At 36.3% G+C, this 14769-nt stretch overlaps 1 protein-coding gene across 1 annotated transcript in view; it reads left to right on the top strand.

The window, feature by feature from the left end:
• CAMKMT (calmodulin-lysine N-methyltransferase) overlaps nucleotides 1–14769 on the top strand; it is a 502405-nt gene that overhangs the window by 7709 nt on the left and 479927 nt on the right. Inside the window, 1 exon segment of the mRNA XM_027865015.1 lies at nucleotides 7256–7428. Within this exon segment, the coding sequence (XP_027720816.1) occupies nucleotides 7256–7428 (173 nt within the window).

Raw genomic sequence — 14769 nt, 5'->3', positions numbered from 1 at the left:
CTGTATACATATAGTATGTACCTAGTTATTTTTGTTTGTATCCACCTTTAGGCTTCTAGGTGGTGCAGTGGATAGAGTACTGAGCCTACAGTCAGGAAGACTTATCTCCCTGAGTTCAAATCTGGCTTCAAACACTGACTAGCTGTGTGACCCTGGGCATGTCACTTAATCCTGTTTGCCTCAATTTCTTCATCTGTAAAATGACCTGGAGAAAGAAATGGCGAACCACTCTAGCATCTTTGCCAAGAAAACCCCCAATGGGGTCGTGAAGAGTTGAACGTAACTGAAACAACTGAACAAATTCCCCTTTTAAAATGTGAGCTTCTTGAGGACAGGGGCTGGTTTGAACAATTTTGTTTCCCCACTGCTTTCGTATATTGCCTAGCATGCAGCAATCCCTTACTAAATGTATGTTGATTGATTGATTGAGGTGAGATATAAGAAAAAATTGCTAATAAATGCAAAGTGGTCTACAGGTGTCCTGAGAAGTTAGTAAGTTCTGCATACCAGGGGTCTTCAGGTAAAGGTCTAAGGACCACTTGTCGGTGATGATGTAGAGGGCGCTCTCAGTAAGGCACAGATTAGATTAAGTGGCTGGTAAAGAAAGTCCTTTCCAACTCTGTGAATGCAGTGTGCGGGTCACTTTCTACATTATTCTATCACAAGGACATTTGCTGTAGGGGACTTGGCCTGGAAAGAGGGATGAGAGGGGACACATTTATTGCAAATTTCTTACTGCATTTCAAATGCACATAACTTTCAATATCTCAAATATCATTAATATGCTTTTTAGTCATGAAAAATAGAGATATATGCTGACTTGTTCATCATTATGGAAAGGATGTAACATTCTCTGAGAGTATGGTACTGTAATAAATACAGTAGTAGGTACTAGCTGTGCCCTTTTAGGCAAGTCATAGCCTCATTGGGCCTCAGTTTCTTTATTTGTTCAAGTACTTTACAAAGTGAATTCATGTTTGCAAATTTATTAAAGAAATGTGTTAAACGCCCAAGAGGTACTATGCTAGGTGCTAGAGATGCAAAGACAGAAATGAACCAGTCTTTGTCCTAAAAGGAGCTTCCTGTCTCCTTGATTGATTTCCATTTCCTCAGTGGAGTTTTTCTTTTCCCCTTCTAAGATTTTCTACAATAGTGTCAGACTTATAGGTCACACTCATAGGTCACATAAGGTCCATTTTGTTCTCCAGTTTTGTGTATATAAGTAGAATGTAGTTTGAGAGAGAAGTTAACTAAGGTTCATTAAAAACAGCCACTCTGCCTCCAGGGGGAGTCTATTCCACATGCTGGAGGCTTTCATGAATACTAGTGTGATAACTCCGGCGGAATAGTTGTTGTACTTAATTTTATGACACGAGTGGCCCATCCCCTGGTCCAGTCATGTTGTTGTTGTTATTCAGTCACGTCTGAGTCTTTATGACCCCTTTTGGGGTTTTCTTGGCAAAGATGCTGGAGTGGTTTGTCATTTCCTTCTCTAGCCCAATTTACAGATGGGGAAACTGAGGCAAGCAGGGTTAAGTGACTTGTCCAGGGTCACACAGCTAGTAAGTGTCTCAGGCCGGATTTGAGCTCAGAAGGATGAGTCTTTCTGATTACAGACCTAACACTCTATCCACTGAGCTACCTAACTACCTCTTGCATTTGTTCTAGAAATAGGTAATGATATACTTGCCCATTGTATTGATCACCTGACTCTATATGCTATAGTCTTGACAGTAGGGATTTTTCATTTAAAAAAATTTTTGTGTAATGGATTGTTAGGACAATCCATTTTGAGTAATCTAAATGTAGGGGGCCTGTGTTTTGATTGGGCTTTTTGCAGTTAGGTTGCTATCTTCCACAAACAGAAACATGTGCATGATCACATGACCTAAAAGCAATCCTGTTTGCATCTTTCCATTTGCATTCTCCATGGCCATGGCAAACACCTTTGGATAGCTGAAGTGTCCCTGACATATGCCTCAATTGAAGTTACTAATCAGTGGGTTGTTTAATAGAGTTATCTCTGTTCATGTATTTATCAAGGCATCATAATAATTCCTATGTGGAGAAAAGCCTTGAAGGCTATATTTTTCTCTGACAAGTTAAATACTTTTTTTTTTCATCAACAAACATCTTGTATTTGCCGCATTCTTCAGACAATTGTGTGACTGTCAAGATGTCATGTGTTATAGAAAATCTTTTGTGAAAGATTTCTCATGTTTTCGTTAAGGAATCCTTTATATATATATACATACGTACATATATAGTATGTATATATGTATTTGTGTATGTTATTCTTATAAAGATTTCATAAAGATAAAGTAGGCATATGGTAGTTACAATACCCTTTTGATCATTTTTGAGTAATAATGTCATCTGTGATTTTTTTCTATTCTTCTGGTATCTTCCCTTGCTTTCAAGATTGGCCTGTTCCATATATGCACTTTCTTGATGTATAATAGTTTAATCATTTCTCTTAACTTCAACTTAAACACCATTTCTACTTTGTCGTTTAGGCTACTGGAGACTGACATGTTAGTGCCGATACGTTGGTCTCCTTGTCATTGATGATGAGAATTATAATAGATTTAAGTGTTTGTGACTAAGGTGGTTTCCTGATTGGGATTTTTCTACATCGTTAAAACTTTTGTAGGAAATGGTGGTAATCATCATTAATATCTTTGTCTTTGCCACCTTTCCCTTTATTTGGAATTAATGATGTTAGAACAAGTCAGATTGAAGTCATGATTGTTGGCAGTTTCCTCACTCAAGCTGCTATTGGGGGAAGCAACATGTACACATATGTATACAAATATACATAAACACATACATGTATACAGAAAAATGCAAAATAAATATAAGTAGTTTTAGGAGGAAGGACACTAGCCCTTGCCAGGGCTTAAGAAGGGCATCATGTAGAAAGTGGTATTTGAGCTGTCTTGAAGAAAGTAAAGAATTCTGCAAGGTGAGTAGAAAGTACATTCCAGCCAGTGGGATAGTCAGTGCAAAGGCTCCAAGTGAAAACATCAAGGACTGTATGAGGAATAGCAAGAAGTTCAATTTGACTTGTGTAGAATAAGGAAAGAGGAATTATTTATAAAGTAAAGAAATATGAGGCTTTGTGCCAAATTGTAAAGGGTTTAAAAGCCAATCAAAAAAGTTTATATTTCATCCTAGAGGCAAAAGGGAACCACTAGAATTTATTGAGTAGGGGATATGTTCTGTGCTTAAGGAGAATCACTTTGGCAGCTATGTTTAGTGTGGCTCAGAGAAAGGGTCCCCTACCTCATACAGAAATATATAGAAATACCTCACATAGAAATGGCAAGGTTTGGCAACTGATTGGATGTGTGGAATGTAGGATAATGAGGAGTCAAGGGTAATTAATGCTGACGTTATAAATCTGGGAGACTAGAAGGATGGTGTTGCCCTCTATAGAGACAGGGAAGTTCAGAAGAGGGGTCAGTTTTAGGGAAAAGATTAATGAGTTCTGTCTGTTTTGAATATGTGGAATTTGAGATGTCTGTAACAATGTCATTTCATCTAATATTGAAATTTTATTGAAATAATTATAGTCAGAGATATAATCATATTAATTAGTATCAATATAACCAATCAATTAGTAAGCATTTGTTAACAACCTAGTATGTGCCAGGTAGTGTATTAGGTTCAGGGGCTACAAGGAAAAAAAAATCCCTGCTTTTAAGGAGCTTGCATTCTACATAGACTATATTTGAACATGATCAGTGATAGGGAACTAACTACTTTGCAAGGCAGCCTACTCCATTGCTGGATGGTTCATTGGAACTGTCTATATAAATGATTATAGAATGTTTATATAAATAGTTATAAATTCTTCCATTTGTTGAATTGAAATCTACAACTTCCATTCACTTGTCATTTTACTTGTACCAATAGATTGCTGTTTCTTTGTAGGTACTTAGAAATTTTTTGGTGTTGATTATGGTAATACAAGTGTGGTAGGTGTATATCACTGAGTTGTATCTTTTTGAATTTAAAAGAGAGAAGTTATGTTTAAATTGCATATTGTAAAAACAAATATTTGTGAGAATATTAAATGTAGCCAGAGTTTAATTAAAGTCTTCTCAATTGTTAGTAATTGAAACTAAAATAACAAGCAAAAAAATTACAGAGGAGTTGAATTAAAAAGCTTTGTTAAAAATCAATGTAATCTTTATAGGGGTTGGGATGGTAGCTCAAAGAATGAGGCTGTAATATTATGGACACCATTCTTAAGTCCAGGAGTATCCATATTCATTGTCCATGAAGGAGAAATCAGCTCGTTTAGGCCATAGCTCTGGATCACTGTTTATTTGTCTTTCATTCCCTACCCTTGCTGCTTTACTTAGTAATGGTTTCCTGTTAGCTTTCTTGAGTCTTGGCATCCTTATGGGTTCCCAGGGTTCATTTATTTAGAAAACAATGCATGGGGACCTTTCAGTAGGAGGACAACACAAAAACAGGGAGCAGTTGTATTACAACCTTTCTGAGCTCTTATCTTCACTACCATTAAATAGATTTGTCAGATTTTTTCTAAGGTTAGAAAAGAAATAACAACATGGCTCATCTGCATAGCTTAATGAATATTTGATGTTTTTAAGGAGCAAATGTGAAAAACTGCTTTTGTGCTCATCTGAAAAAAACTAGCATTTAAGGATATGAAAATTTCAATTCAACCAATATTTATTAGATGTCTTTTGTAAGACAGCAATAGAGTAAGTTAATGTCGTTGTTGTTCCTCGTCGTCCTTCGTTCTTCGAAAAGGACAAATGACATCAAGAAGATGACGTCTTGACTTTGGAGTGCACTAGATATAAATGAGGCAGAGCTGCACAGTCATCAGTGTCACTCTCTCCTCCTGAGTCACCAAAGTCCAGTGTCGAGACAAAGGTCAAGTTGACTGGAGATGGCCCAGGATGCAGTGGGTGACCTTGGCTTTTCTAAATTAAGGTCTTTCCCAGGTCTTAGTTTGTCTGAGGCCAGGCCCATTCCATGACCAAGGGGGCTAGGTAAGAGTTGAAACAAAAGATTTCTCAATTTACCATTATTCAGGTATCAGTCTGGGAGAAGAAGATCCTCATGTGTTTCTGGCCAACAGAAAAAATTGCTATTTATCCTCATTCTAAGCCATCAAAACCTAAACAATGAGCCTCTGAGACTTGGATTGGGGCTATTCATATAGTAACTGGTCGAAGATATTTTCTTCTGAAAGCAGATGTCCTGAAAACTCTTTTTCTCTCAGGATACAAGTAGTAGAACCATATAAATATTTATGCTTTTACACTTCAGTGGATGTGGGATGTCACTGATATGGCTATTCCCTTCATAACCCATCCATGACTTCTCATCCTCTGTACTTCTTGTCTTGTGCTTCAACACATTCTCCTCAGGGAGTTGATCCAGTTACTGGGTGCCTTCCTGTTGTGGTGGATGCTGTTAGAAGATATAGGAATGCTGTTATCCTTTATTCTCATAGTTATGACTGGGCCACCTCCTTTTCATGTTGCATATTTCTCCTATAACATCCTCTGGGCTGTTTCTTTTGTTCAATCTCTCCTTGATAATATGTTGCAATCCAACATGAACTGCTTTACAACCCTTTGCAACTTAAATTCTTTGGAGACTCTGGGATTCCATGACTTGAATTCACATAACATCACTGTGAAATATAGCACTCTGTTTCATTGCATAAATTATTGATTGACGTATAGGGAGGTCTTTTTATATTTGATCTTAGATGATGTGTGTTTTTCACCTCCATGTAACAAAGTGCTCTCTTGTCCCTTCAGACTCCACTGTGTCCTTTTTTTGGGCTGCTTCCACATGTTTGGCATGAGAAAACTTTTGCATTCTAGGCGAAGGACTAATTGCTTTTTGCCAAAAAGGAAGGGAACCATGGTGCCTAAGAGTATGGGTTAGAGAGGGCTTTCCCCTCAGCACTTCATACTTAAAATTATGTGGCAGATTTGTTTGGAGACTCTTAATCTTTCACTCAAAATGCATTTAATCAAGAAGTATGTATTGAACATCTCTTCACTCTGTGTGTGAGCACATGTGAAAAATATCAGACAAGGGGCCAGTAATCAAAGAATTCATAGTATAATTGCTTTTCCCACACTTCCATGCTCTTTCTTTCCAAACTGACACATCCTGTTTTATATTGTATTCTTACTGCATCATCTTATTTCTGTATGTTTTATACATTGGAACTTTCCCATGACATGATTTTCTCTACAGGACAATTTGGTATAAGATTTGTTTTGGACCCAATTCAAGGTAATTTAATTACTGAAATTAAGTAACTTAATTTCAATATATTGTACAGGTCAAAGGTTATAATATAAACTATAAAATCTACGGCATAGATGGAAGTATAGTTTGTCTCTGATGTATTTATTTTGAATGTGACTTTGTATCTTTGTCTTTTCATTTGGGTGTTAATGTTGATTAAGTTTCTACAGGTCATCTTGTATTGGAAAAAAAATTTAATTTGCTTTGGATAACATCTGCCGTATTACCTTATTTATGAAAATGTTTTTCAGTTCACTTAAACATTTATTAAATTTCTAACATGTGCAAGGTCCTATCCTAGGCTCTGGAGATACAAAAAGAAATGAATGAAACAATTGTTATCTCAAAGATCTTTCCTATTTCTATTGAACACCTGTTTGGTTTTCCATCAGTTTTCTGTGAGGGGTCTATTTGATTTTTGCTTTGGAATGAATGCTTTTGAATGGTTTGTAATGGTTTCTTCCTCAGGTGAAAATTATTTAGCAAAACTTTAGAATGGCCCATTTGTAAAAGGGAAATTCTAGAATGTTTTTCTCCAAGGATCTATAAGTAACTTTTTTTTTTATACTGCTCTGAGATGACCTTCAGCATTCTTCTGTGTGGGGTAGAGAATGATCTCAAATACCTTCTAGCCCTTTCTTTCTGTGTTTGTGATAAAGTGCTTCACAAAGATGAAGATCTTGATCGTTCTAGGTCAGGAATACTTCTGTAAATAATGTTTTGATCTGCTATTTTTTTTTTTATGTTGCCTTATTCAGATTTTTTTTCCTCAGGGGTAAATTCTGCTGAGATTCTGTGAATACTCTCAACCAGTTAGCTATTGTGATTGATTTTTGACTTGGGTTTTTTTGCCTGATGCGTCTCGATTGTACTTAGTCTTTGAACACTTGACTAGAGGATAGGTTTATTTACTTTGAACTCCCTGTTTATTTTTATCTCAAAGGTTCTGAAGCAGAAACATTTGGATGATCACCTACGAAAAGTATCTGTAAGAAGATTTGAATCCTTTAAATTGTTTTCAATAACAGAAATAAAAAAGAGGGAAACGGAAGATGAAGCTGGTGCCTGGGTTCAGTATACAAGTGTGTTTTATCCTGAATACAGTATTTCTTTAAGGTAATTATCATTCTGGTCAAGATTTTTTCTTACAAATCATTTTTATCTCTTGTCCAAGAACAACAACTTTATCAGAATCTCATTATTCATTCTGAAAATGTCCATGCATAGTTAGAGCTAACAAGCAACCTGAATCAGTTCTTAGGTTTTGTAGGACATTCTCCTGCTGATTTCATTGGGTCTTGCTGTGTTGCTAGTACAAAGAAAAAAAATATCTGAAATAACTCGGGGATATTTACGGATTTCGTGGGTTGCAAATCAGAAGGTTCGTTTAATCTTTTCCTTACAGCTTTTGATTGTGACACAAAGTGAAGTTCTCCTTGATGCAAAGGAAGATAAAAGTGAAAACAAGACTTTTCTGAATTCCACTACTCTCCAAGTACCTGAAAATCAAATTTTTTTTTCTTCCCTTTGACATTTTTTCATCTCCAGAATAGAGTCTCAAGAACAGAGAGAGAAAGTTCAGCTGAAATCATTGATATTGTATGAAGCAGTGGAGACGGTAGTACCTTTTAAAATGATTATGAAAACAGAGAAGGGAACAGTTAACTGCAGTAACAAGATGTCTGTTTTACTCAGTTAATTTTCTGACACAGCTGTACTGTATAATGCTACTGGAGGTGTTTAATTTTGTGTTCTGACAAGAGCGTACATTTTGAAAGGGAAGGAGGAGCAGTTTTACAGGAGCTTTGTGAAGGAGAAAGATCACGTTTTATGTGGAAAATATGACTGAATGAGGATAAAATAAGGTGATGATGAGTTTTTAAGAAGAAAAAAATCATCTTCACAAAGGATATCTATTCATAGTATGTGTTTTGTGGTATATTTTAATTCAAAAGAAAAAGCTAAGCTTTATAAGGCAGTTGCACTAAAAACAATTTTAGGGTTTGGTAGTGCTTGGGCAGGTGGAGAAGAATATTTGGGATCTTTTTTATGATTTCCTTGCGTTATCGAAGACCTCAAATAGAAAATCGAAATTTAGAGATTTTTAATCCTTCTATAATGCTTAGCAGTGATCAAAGCTTTATGTGATCAGCTTAGAGTGAGCCCTGAGAATAGGAAAGAAAATGACTGTGTTGAAAAATAGTGTCTCTGAGGAAAGATTAAAAAAAGGAAAGATAAGGGGCAATCTAATAATGGTTTTCAAGAATAAGACAGATTATTACAACAGAGGTTGCTGATCAGTTATTTTCTATATCAACTGAGGAAAGAATGAGAGAAAAAGAGTATAAACTGTAGCAAAAAGAATTTTAAGCTCTTAGAAAGGTTACTCAGGGAGGACAGTAATAATAATGACAATTCACATCAATATAGTGCTTTGAAGGTTATAGAGTACTTTTCTCATAACAGCCCTATGAAAGGGTACAAGTATTATCCTTTTTTTATGGATGAAGAAACTGAAGCTCAGAGAGGTTAAGAGTCTGAGTCATAATTTCACAGTTAATGATTTTTGTAGCCCTGACTTGAACTTAGGTCTCCTGTCTTCAAGTATGACACTCCTTTCACTCATCCATGCTGCCTCTCTAATGGATGTGGACTCTCCATCCCAGGATGCATTTTTAAATTATTACTGATCTATTTGTGATAATTTAAGTACAGTGATTCTGGGAAGCAGAGGGATAGGTTAAATAACTTCACTCATTCCAACAAAATAAGTCTTCAATAATGTATAGTCTTAGTATCATACCAAACTAGTTGCTCAGTGAATATTTTTTGAATGAATAAAATTCTGTACTATATGATATAAGCATTGTACTTTATGGAAGTTTTTGCTTTGAAATTCTGCCAAGATAACCTTTGCTTTTTGTATGTTGTGGAACTCCAGAAAACTAGACTGAGAATCAGTAGATGATTGCTAATTATGTGAAGTGACTAAGTCACTTAATTTTACTGAGCCTCAGTTTCCTAATCCAGTAAAAAGGGGGCATAATGGTAATAACTCACATTTATACAACAGGGTAAAATTTGCAAAAATGCTTTTCCCACAACAGTTGTGTGGGGTGGTTAGTGCATAGTTTATCAATCCCGTTTTAAAGATGTAAAACTGAAACTCACAGTTTAAATGATTTTCCCAAATCACGGAACTCCCAAGTGTTACAGCCAGGATTTAAACCCAGGCCTCCTGACCCAAAGGCCATCAGTCTTTTCACTATAGCTTACAAGCCCTCAGTATTCCAGCTTGCTCATAACTTTACCCTCGTACAGTTTTTGTTGAGTATCAAATGAGATAATGCATGTTAAAATACTTTGTAAACTGTGGCACTCCATACAAATGCATTAGTGTTACAGTTGCTTGTTTTTATTCTCTGAGATTTCCTCCAATGTACTCTGTGTTCATTTTGTATAGACATGCTTATTTGCATGTTGTCAGCGCCATTAGAATGTGAGCTTTTTAGCGCAGGGACTGTGTTTTTGCCTTTCTTTACTTTCTCAACACTTAGCACAGTCTCTCATACACAAAGTAAATGTTTAATAAATGCTTGCAGCTTGAGTGCTATCACTCTTAGTTATTTTCATAATCAGTGGCACAGTTCTTCAGACTCTAACCAAGGCTAACTGCTTGTGATTAAAAACAACAAAAAAAAAAACTTGTTCATTTTTGTCAATCAGGATCTTCATCCTGATATGGAGGGTAGGGTGCCCTTATCAGGGTAGCAAGTGTCATGAAGCTGAGAGGGATGACTAATGTTTTGGATCATAGTGAGGATCCAGAGAAATCTCTGCAGGCCAGAATTATGGGTCAAATCTAATGAGCTGAAGTGTATTAGGAATAAACAAAAGGCCTACACGTAGGTTAGTTCAATTCAGTCAACAATCATTTATTGACTTCCTACTTGATGTAAGACATAGTGGTACAGGAAGACAAGACACAATATAGTCTCTGCCATTAAGGAAATTACATTCTCCTAGAAAGAAACAACATACTCATGGATAAATAAATACAAAATGTGAAAAAGGTAAATGCAAAGTATTTTTGATTAAAAAGATAACCTGCACACATTGCAGTCCTGTTGAAGTATGTCTAGACATCAAACTGCAAATTCAGTAAGAGTCGACAGGGTGACATGGCAGACCCCCAAAGGCTGGAGTGTTTTTGTACTGGATTAACAGAAACATAGTATGCAGAACAAGAGAAGTTACAGGGCGACGCTATTCTACTCAACCTTAACCCACAGCTGGAGTATTTGTCTTTAGCTCTGGCACAATGTTTTGAGAAAGGCATTGACAATCTGCTACATGTCTACAACAGAGCAGTCAAGATGGTGAGGAGATAAGAGATGATTTCATATTAGGATCGGTTTAGGGGACTGGGAAGGAGAAGAGGGGTATATGTGTGTGTCTGTGTATCAAATTATATATATATATATATGTATATAACATATATGTATGTAATTTGTATATAAATATGTATATAGATAAGCAAAATTTGAGGAGGGAGAGAATACTTTTAGCACAGTTGACCAGTCATGGCTTCATAGAAGAGTTGGTAACTAAGCTCTCTCTGAAAAGAAGAGAAGGATTCAGAAAATGTTGATAGGACAGCTTGTAGTTTGACTTGACTAGAATGTAGAGTATGTGAAAAGAAGGAATAGAAAATAAGGGTTGGCAAAATTACAAGGAAAGCAGGGAAAAATTTTTTGCAACAAATATTTCTAACAAAGACCTCATTTCTCAAATATAGAGAACTGAGTCAAATTTATAGAAATACAAGTCATTCCCCAATTCATAAATGGTCAAAGGATATGAACAGGCAGTTTTCAGACGAAGAAATCAAAGTTATCTACAGTCATATGAAAAAAATGCTCTAAATCACCATTGATCAGAGAAATGCAAATTAAAACAATTTTGAGGTGCCACCTCAGAGTGGCTAATATGACAAAAAAGGAAAATATTGGATGTTGGAGGGATGTGGGAAAATTGGGACACTAATGCATTGTTGGTAGAGTTGTGAACTGATCCAACTATTCTAGAGAACAATTTGGAACTATGCCTAAAGGGCTATAAAGCTGTGTGTACCTTTGATCCAGCAATATCACTACTAGGTCTATATCCCAAAGACAACCAGGAAAGGGGGAAAGGACCTATTTGTACAAAAATATTTATAGCAGCTCTTTGTGGTGGCTAAGAATTAGAAATTGAAGGGATGCCCGTCAATTGGAGAATGGCTAAACAAGTTGTGGTATATGATTGTAACAGAATATTATTGTGCTATAAGAAATGGCAAACAGGGTGATTTTTAGAAAAACCTGGAAAGACTTACTTGAACTGATGCATAGGGAAGTGAACAGAACCAGGAGAGTGTTGTACACAGTAACAGCAGTATTGTTAAGTGAAGAATTGTGAATGACTTAGCTATTCTCAGCAATACAATGATCTCTAAGACAATCTCAAAGGACTAGTAATAAAGCATAGTATCTGCCTCCAGAGAAAGAACTAATATTGATTGAATACAGACTGAAGCATACTATTTTTCACTTTCTTTCATTTTTTTCTTTTATTCGAGTCTTCTTACACAAAATGACTAATATGAAAATGTTTTATGTAATTGCACATGTATAACCTATGTCTGATTGCTTACCTTCTCAGGGAGGCAGGAGGGAAGAAGGGATAGAATTTGGAATTCAAAACTTTAAATAAAAATGTTTAAAAAAATAGGAAATGTGGTTTTAAATCTAATTTCATAGGGTATAATCTCAAATTTTTGAGGTACTTTTTTAAATAATACAATTAATAAATTCATGTACTTCCTGAAAAACAAAAAAGAAAATAAGGTTGGAAAGGTAGATTAGAGCCAGAAGACCTTAAATATCAGAAATTTGTATATTTTATTCAGTGAGCAATAGGATGTTATTAAATGTTTTTGAGGCTTATGATCCTAGTGCCTTTGTCGTTGTCAGTGCCTTAGTAAGATAGTTTTGGTAATCGTGGAAAGATAAACTTATTTGTAAATGGAATTGGTGTTCTTTCATCCAGTTCAATCCAGTAAACATTTATTAAGCACCTATTGTATGCCAGGAATTGGGCTTGCAGAGGGGATACAATTAATAAAAAGAAAGACAGCCCCTGCCCTCAAGGGGCTTACCATCTAATGGGGAGACAACACACAAAAGGAAGCAAGAGAGCAGGAGTGAAAATAGGAGGAACACCAAGGCATACTCGGGGATGGAGCATCTTGTTCCATAAACTTGAAACCAGGCAAAGTAGCAGATGCAGAGTGGAGTGAGACCAAAAGTCCAGTTTCTGTTCTCTATAAAGGAAGGCATTGGGAGCAGTTTATTTATATCCTGTTTTTGACATCAGTAGCTTATTTAAATAGGTCCATTCTTCCTATAGTATATTTAAACAATAGTTTTAATTGCACACCATATCTTCTATCTCATTTTATTCCTCTAGCTTTGTATTAATTTTTCTCTTTGCTCCAAAAAGTCAGTGATATGACTTACACAGACAACTGATTCAGTAATTACTGTTATATCAATAAATAGTTTTTTGCCTATAAAAACATAGTGAATTTCATTTTTTGTGATTTAGTGCTTATCATGTCCAGTAGCTTCTGATCCATTTTTTTCTTTCTTTTCTTTTCTTTTCCTTTTTCTTTTTTTGGTAAGCAATGGGGTTAAAGTGACTTGCCCAAGGTCACATAGCTAGTAAGTGTCAAGAGTCTGAGGCTGGATTTGAACTCAGGTCCTCCTGACTCCAGGGCAGGTTCTCTATCCACTGCTTCTGATCGATTTCTCAAAGAAAGTATTCAAGATGTGTAGGCATGATGAGGTTTCTGGGTGGCCCACATTTGGTTTTTCTCTTTCCTTAGTCTTGACTCAATTTCTCTTAAATTTTTCACTATTCTTTCCTATGTCTGCTTTGCTTTGGAGCCACCAGCTATCATGTATATGTTGACTTACTTTGGAGGATCTTACAGAATTCTTGAGAGACCACATACATAGTGGATAGGGAGCTGGCCTTAGAGCCAAAATGGCCTGCATTCTTGTTCTGCCTTCACACCCACTGACTGTATGATTCTAGGCAAGTCACTTATTCTCTTAATTCTCCTGTCAAATTTCTTTTGCAGAACAGTTGATGATTTGCATTATTTGAAGGGAATTTGATCACTAGGGAGCTCCCTGAACCAATGAAATCACAAGTTTGCCCCTCTTCCATCTGATAAAGTTTTTTTAGCATGGTGCGCTGAGGGAGAGGCCAGGATTAGCATGTGCTAGGTGGTTTCACTACCACAGTCTGCACCACTATCTCCCCTCAGACCTTGACAGAGGCCCCTCAGACCACCAGCTCTGCTTCCAGCCTGGCCCTTGTAGCCATCATTCAATGGAGCAGTCTTTATTTGGCATTTGCCTCTCCAAATGCTATGGTCTCCAACCTCCTTAGTAGCCACATCTACTTGAAGATCCTGAAAAGACAATTCTTACCACCAAATCCTTGGCACCATCAGATCAGTATCAGAAACCGATATGATTTTATCAATGAAAATAAGATACATTGCCATCTGTCTTGCCATGACACTGTGAAGACCACTGGGCTTTTCCATCTGACTTGCAGTTGAAACCTCCTCTATATATTGTTTCCCTCTATTAGAATACGAGTTCCTTGAGAGCAGCGACTGTAATATTTCTCAGTTTGTTTCTGTAGTGCTTAGCATAATAGTTGGCACATACTAAGTGCTTAATAAATGCTTTTTCATTCATTCACTTGTTATAATTTCTTTACCTCTTCATTTCTTGTAACAGATGTTGACACATAAGCTGTAATTATTTTTATGATAGTTTTTTTTGCAAATACTTATTATGAGCACTGTAATATATGAAATGATCAAATGGCCTATGAAATGATGTTTTTTGTTCCCTTTGGATGCACAGTTAAATCATCTCTGCCATCTCCTTTATTTGCCTCTTCAAGGAGAAACTGCAACTCCTTCTGTTTTTCCATTTTGTTTCTGGTCAAAATGTCTAGATTGCTGTGGTTCAGTTCTTCTAGTTGTGTGTCCATTTGTTGGTCATTGGACAAAGATTTTACATTTACCATACTAAAGTCTAAGTTAATGTTTGCAGACAATCTAAAAATTGTGTGATTCTTATCCCCTTTTCTGCCACTTTGTCACCTTCACTTCAGAAGTGGAAGGGGGACACATAAGACTGAGGGCCATTTTTTTAAATTGGGTTGCCATGGCCTTGACAATTGACTAGTCTACTGGTAAAGAGCTTTTCTGTCCTTTGCTGGGCTGGTCCTTGGAAAGAAGACATAGTCTGTTGTATGTACTATGCTCTTACCATACTCAAAAGTCTGTTCAGCATGGTATAACCTGCCAGAGCTTGTGCTCTCTCCTTT

This window comes from Vombatus ursinus, unplaced genomic scaffold, assembly GCF_900497805.2.
Source record: "Vombatus ursinus unplaced genomic scaffold, bare-nosed wombat genome assembly UNPS02014778.1, whole genome shotgun sequence".
NCBI lineage: Eukaryota > Metazoa > Chordata > Mammalia > Diprotodontia > Vombatidae > Vombatus > Vombatus ursinus.
Note: the sequence above shows the minus strand (reverse complement) of the source record. Positions and strands in the feature narration are given on the sequence as shown.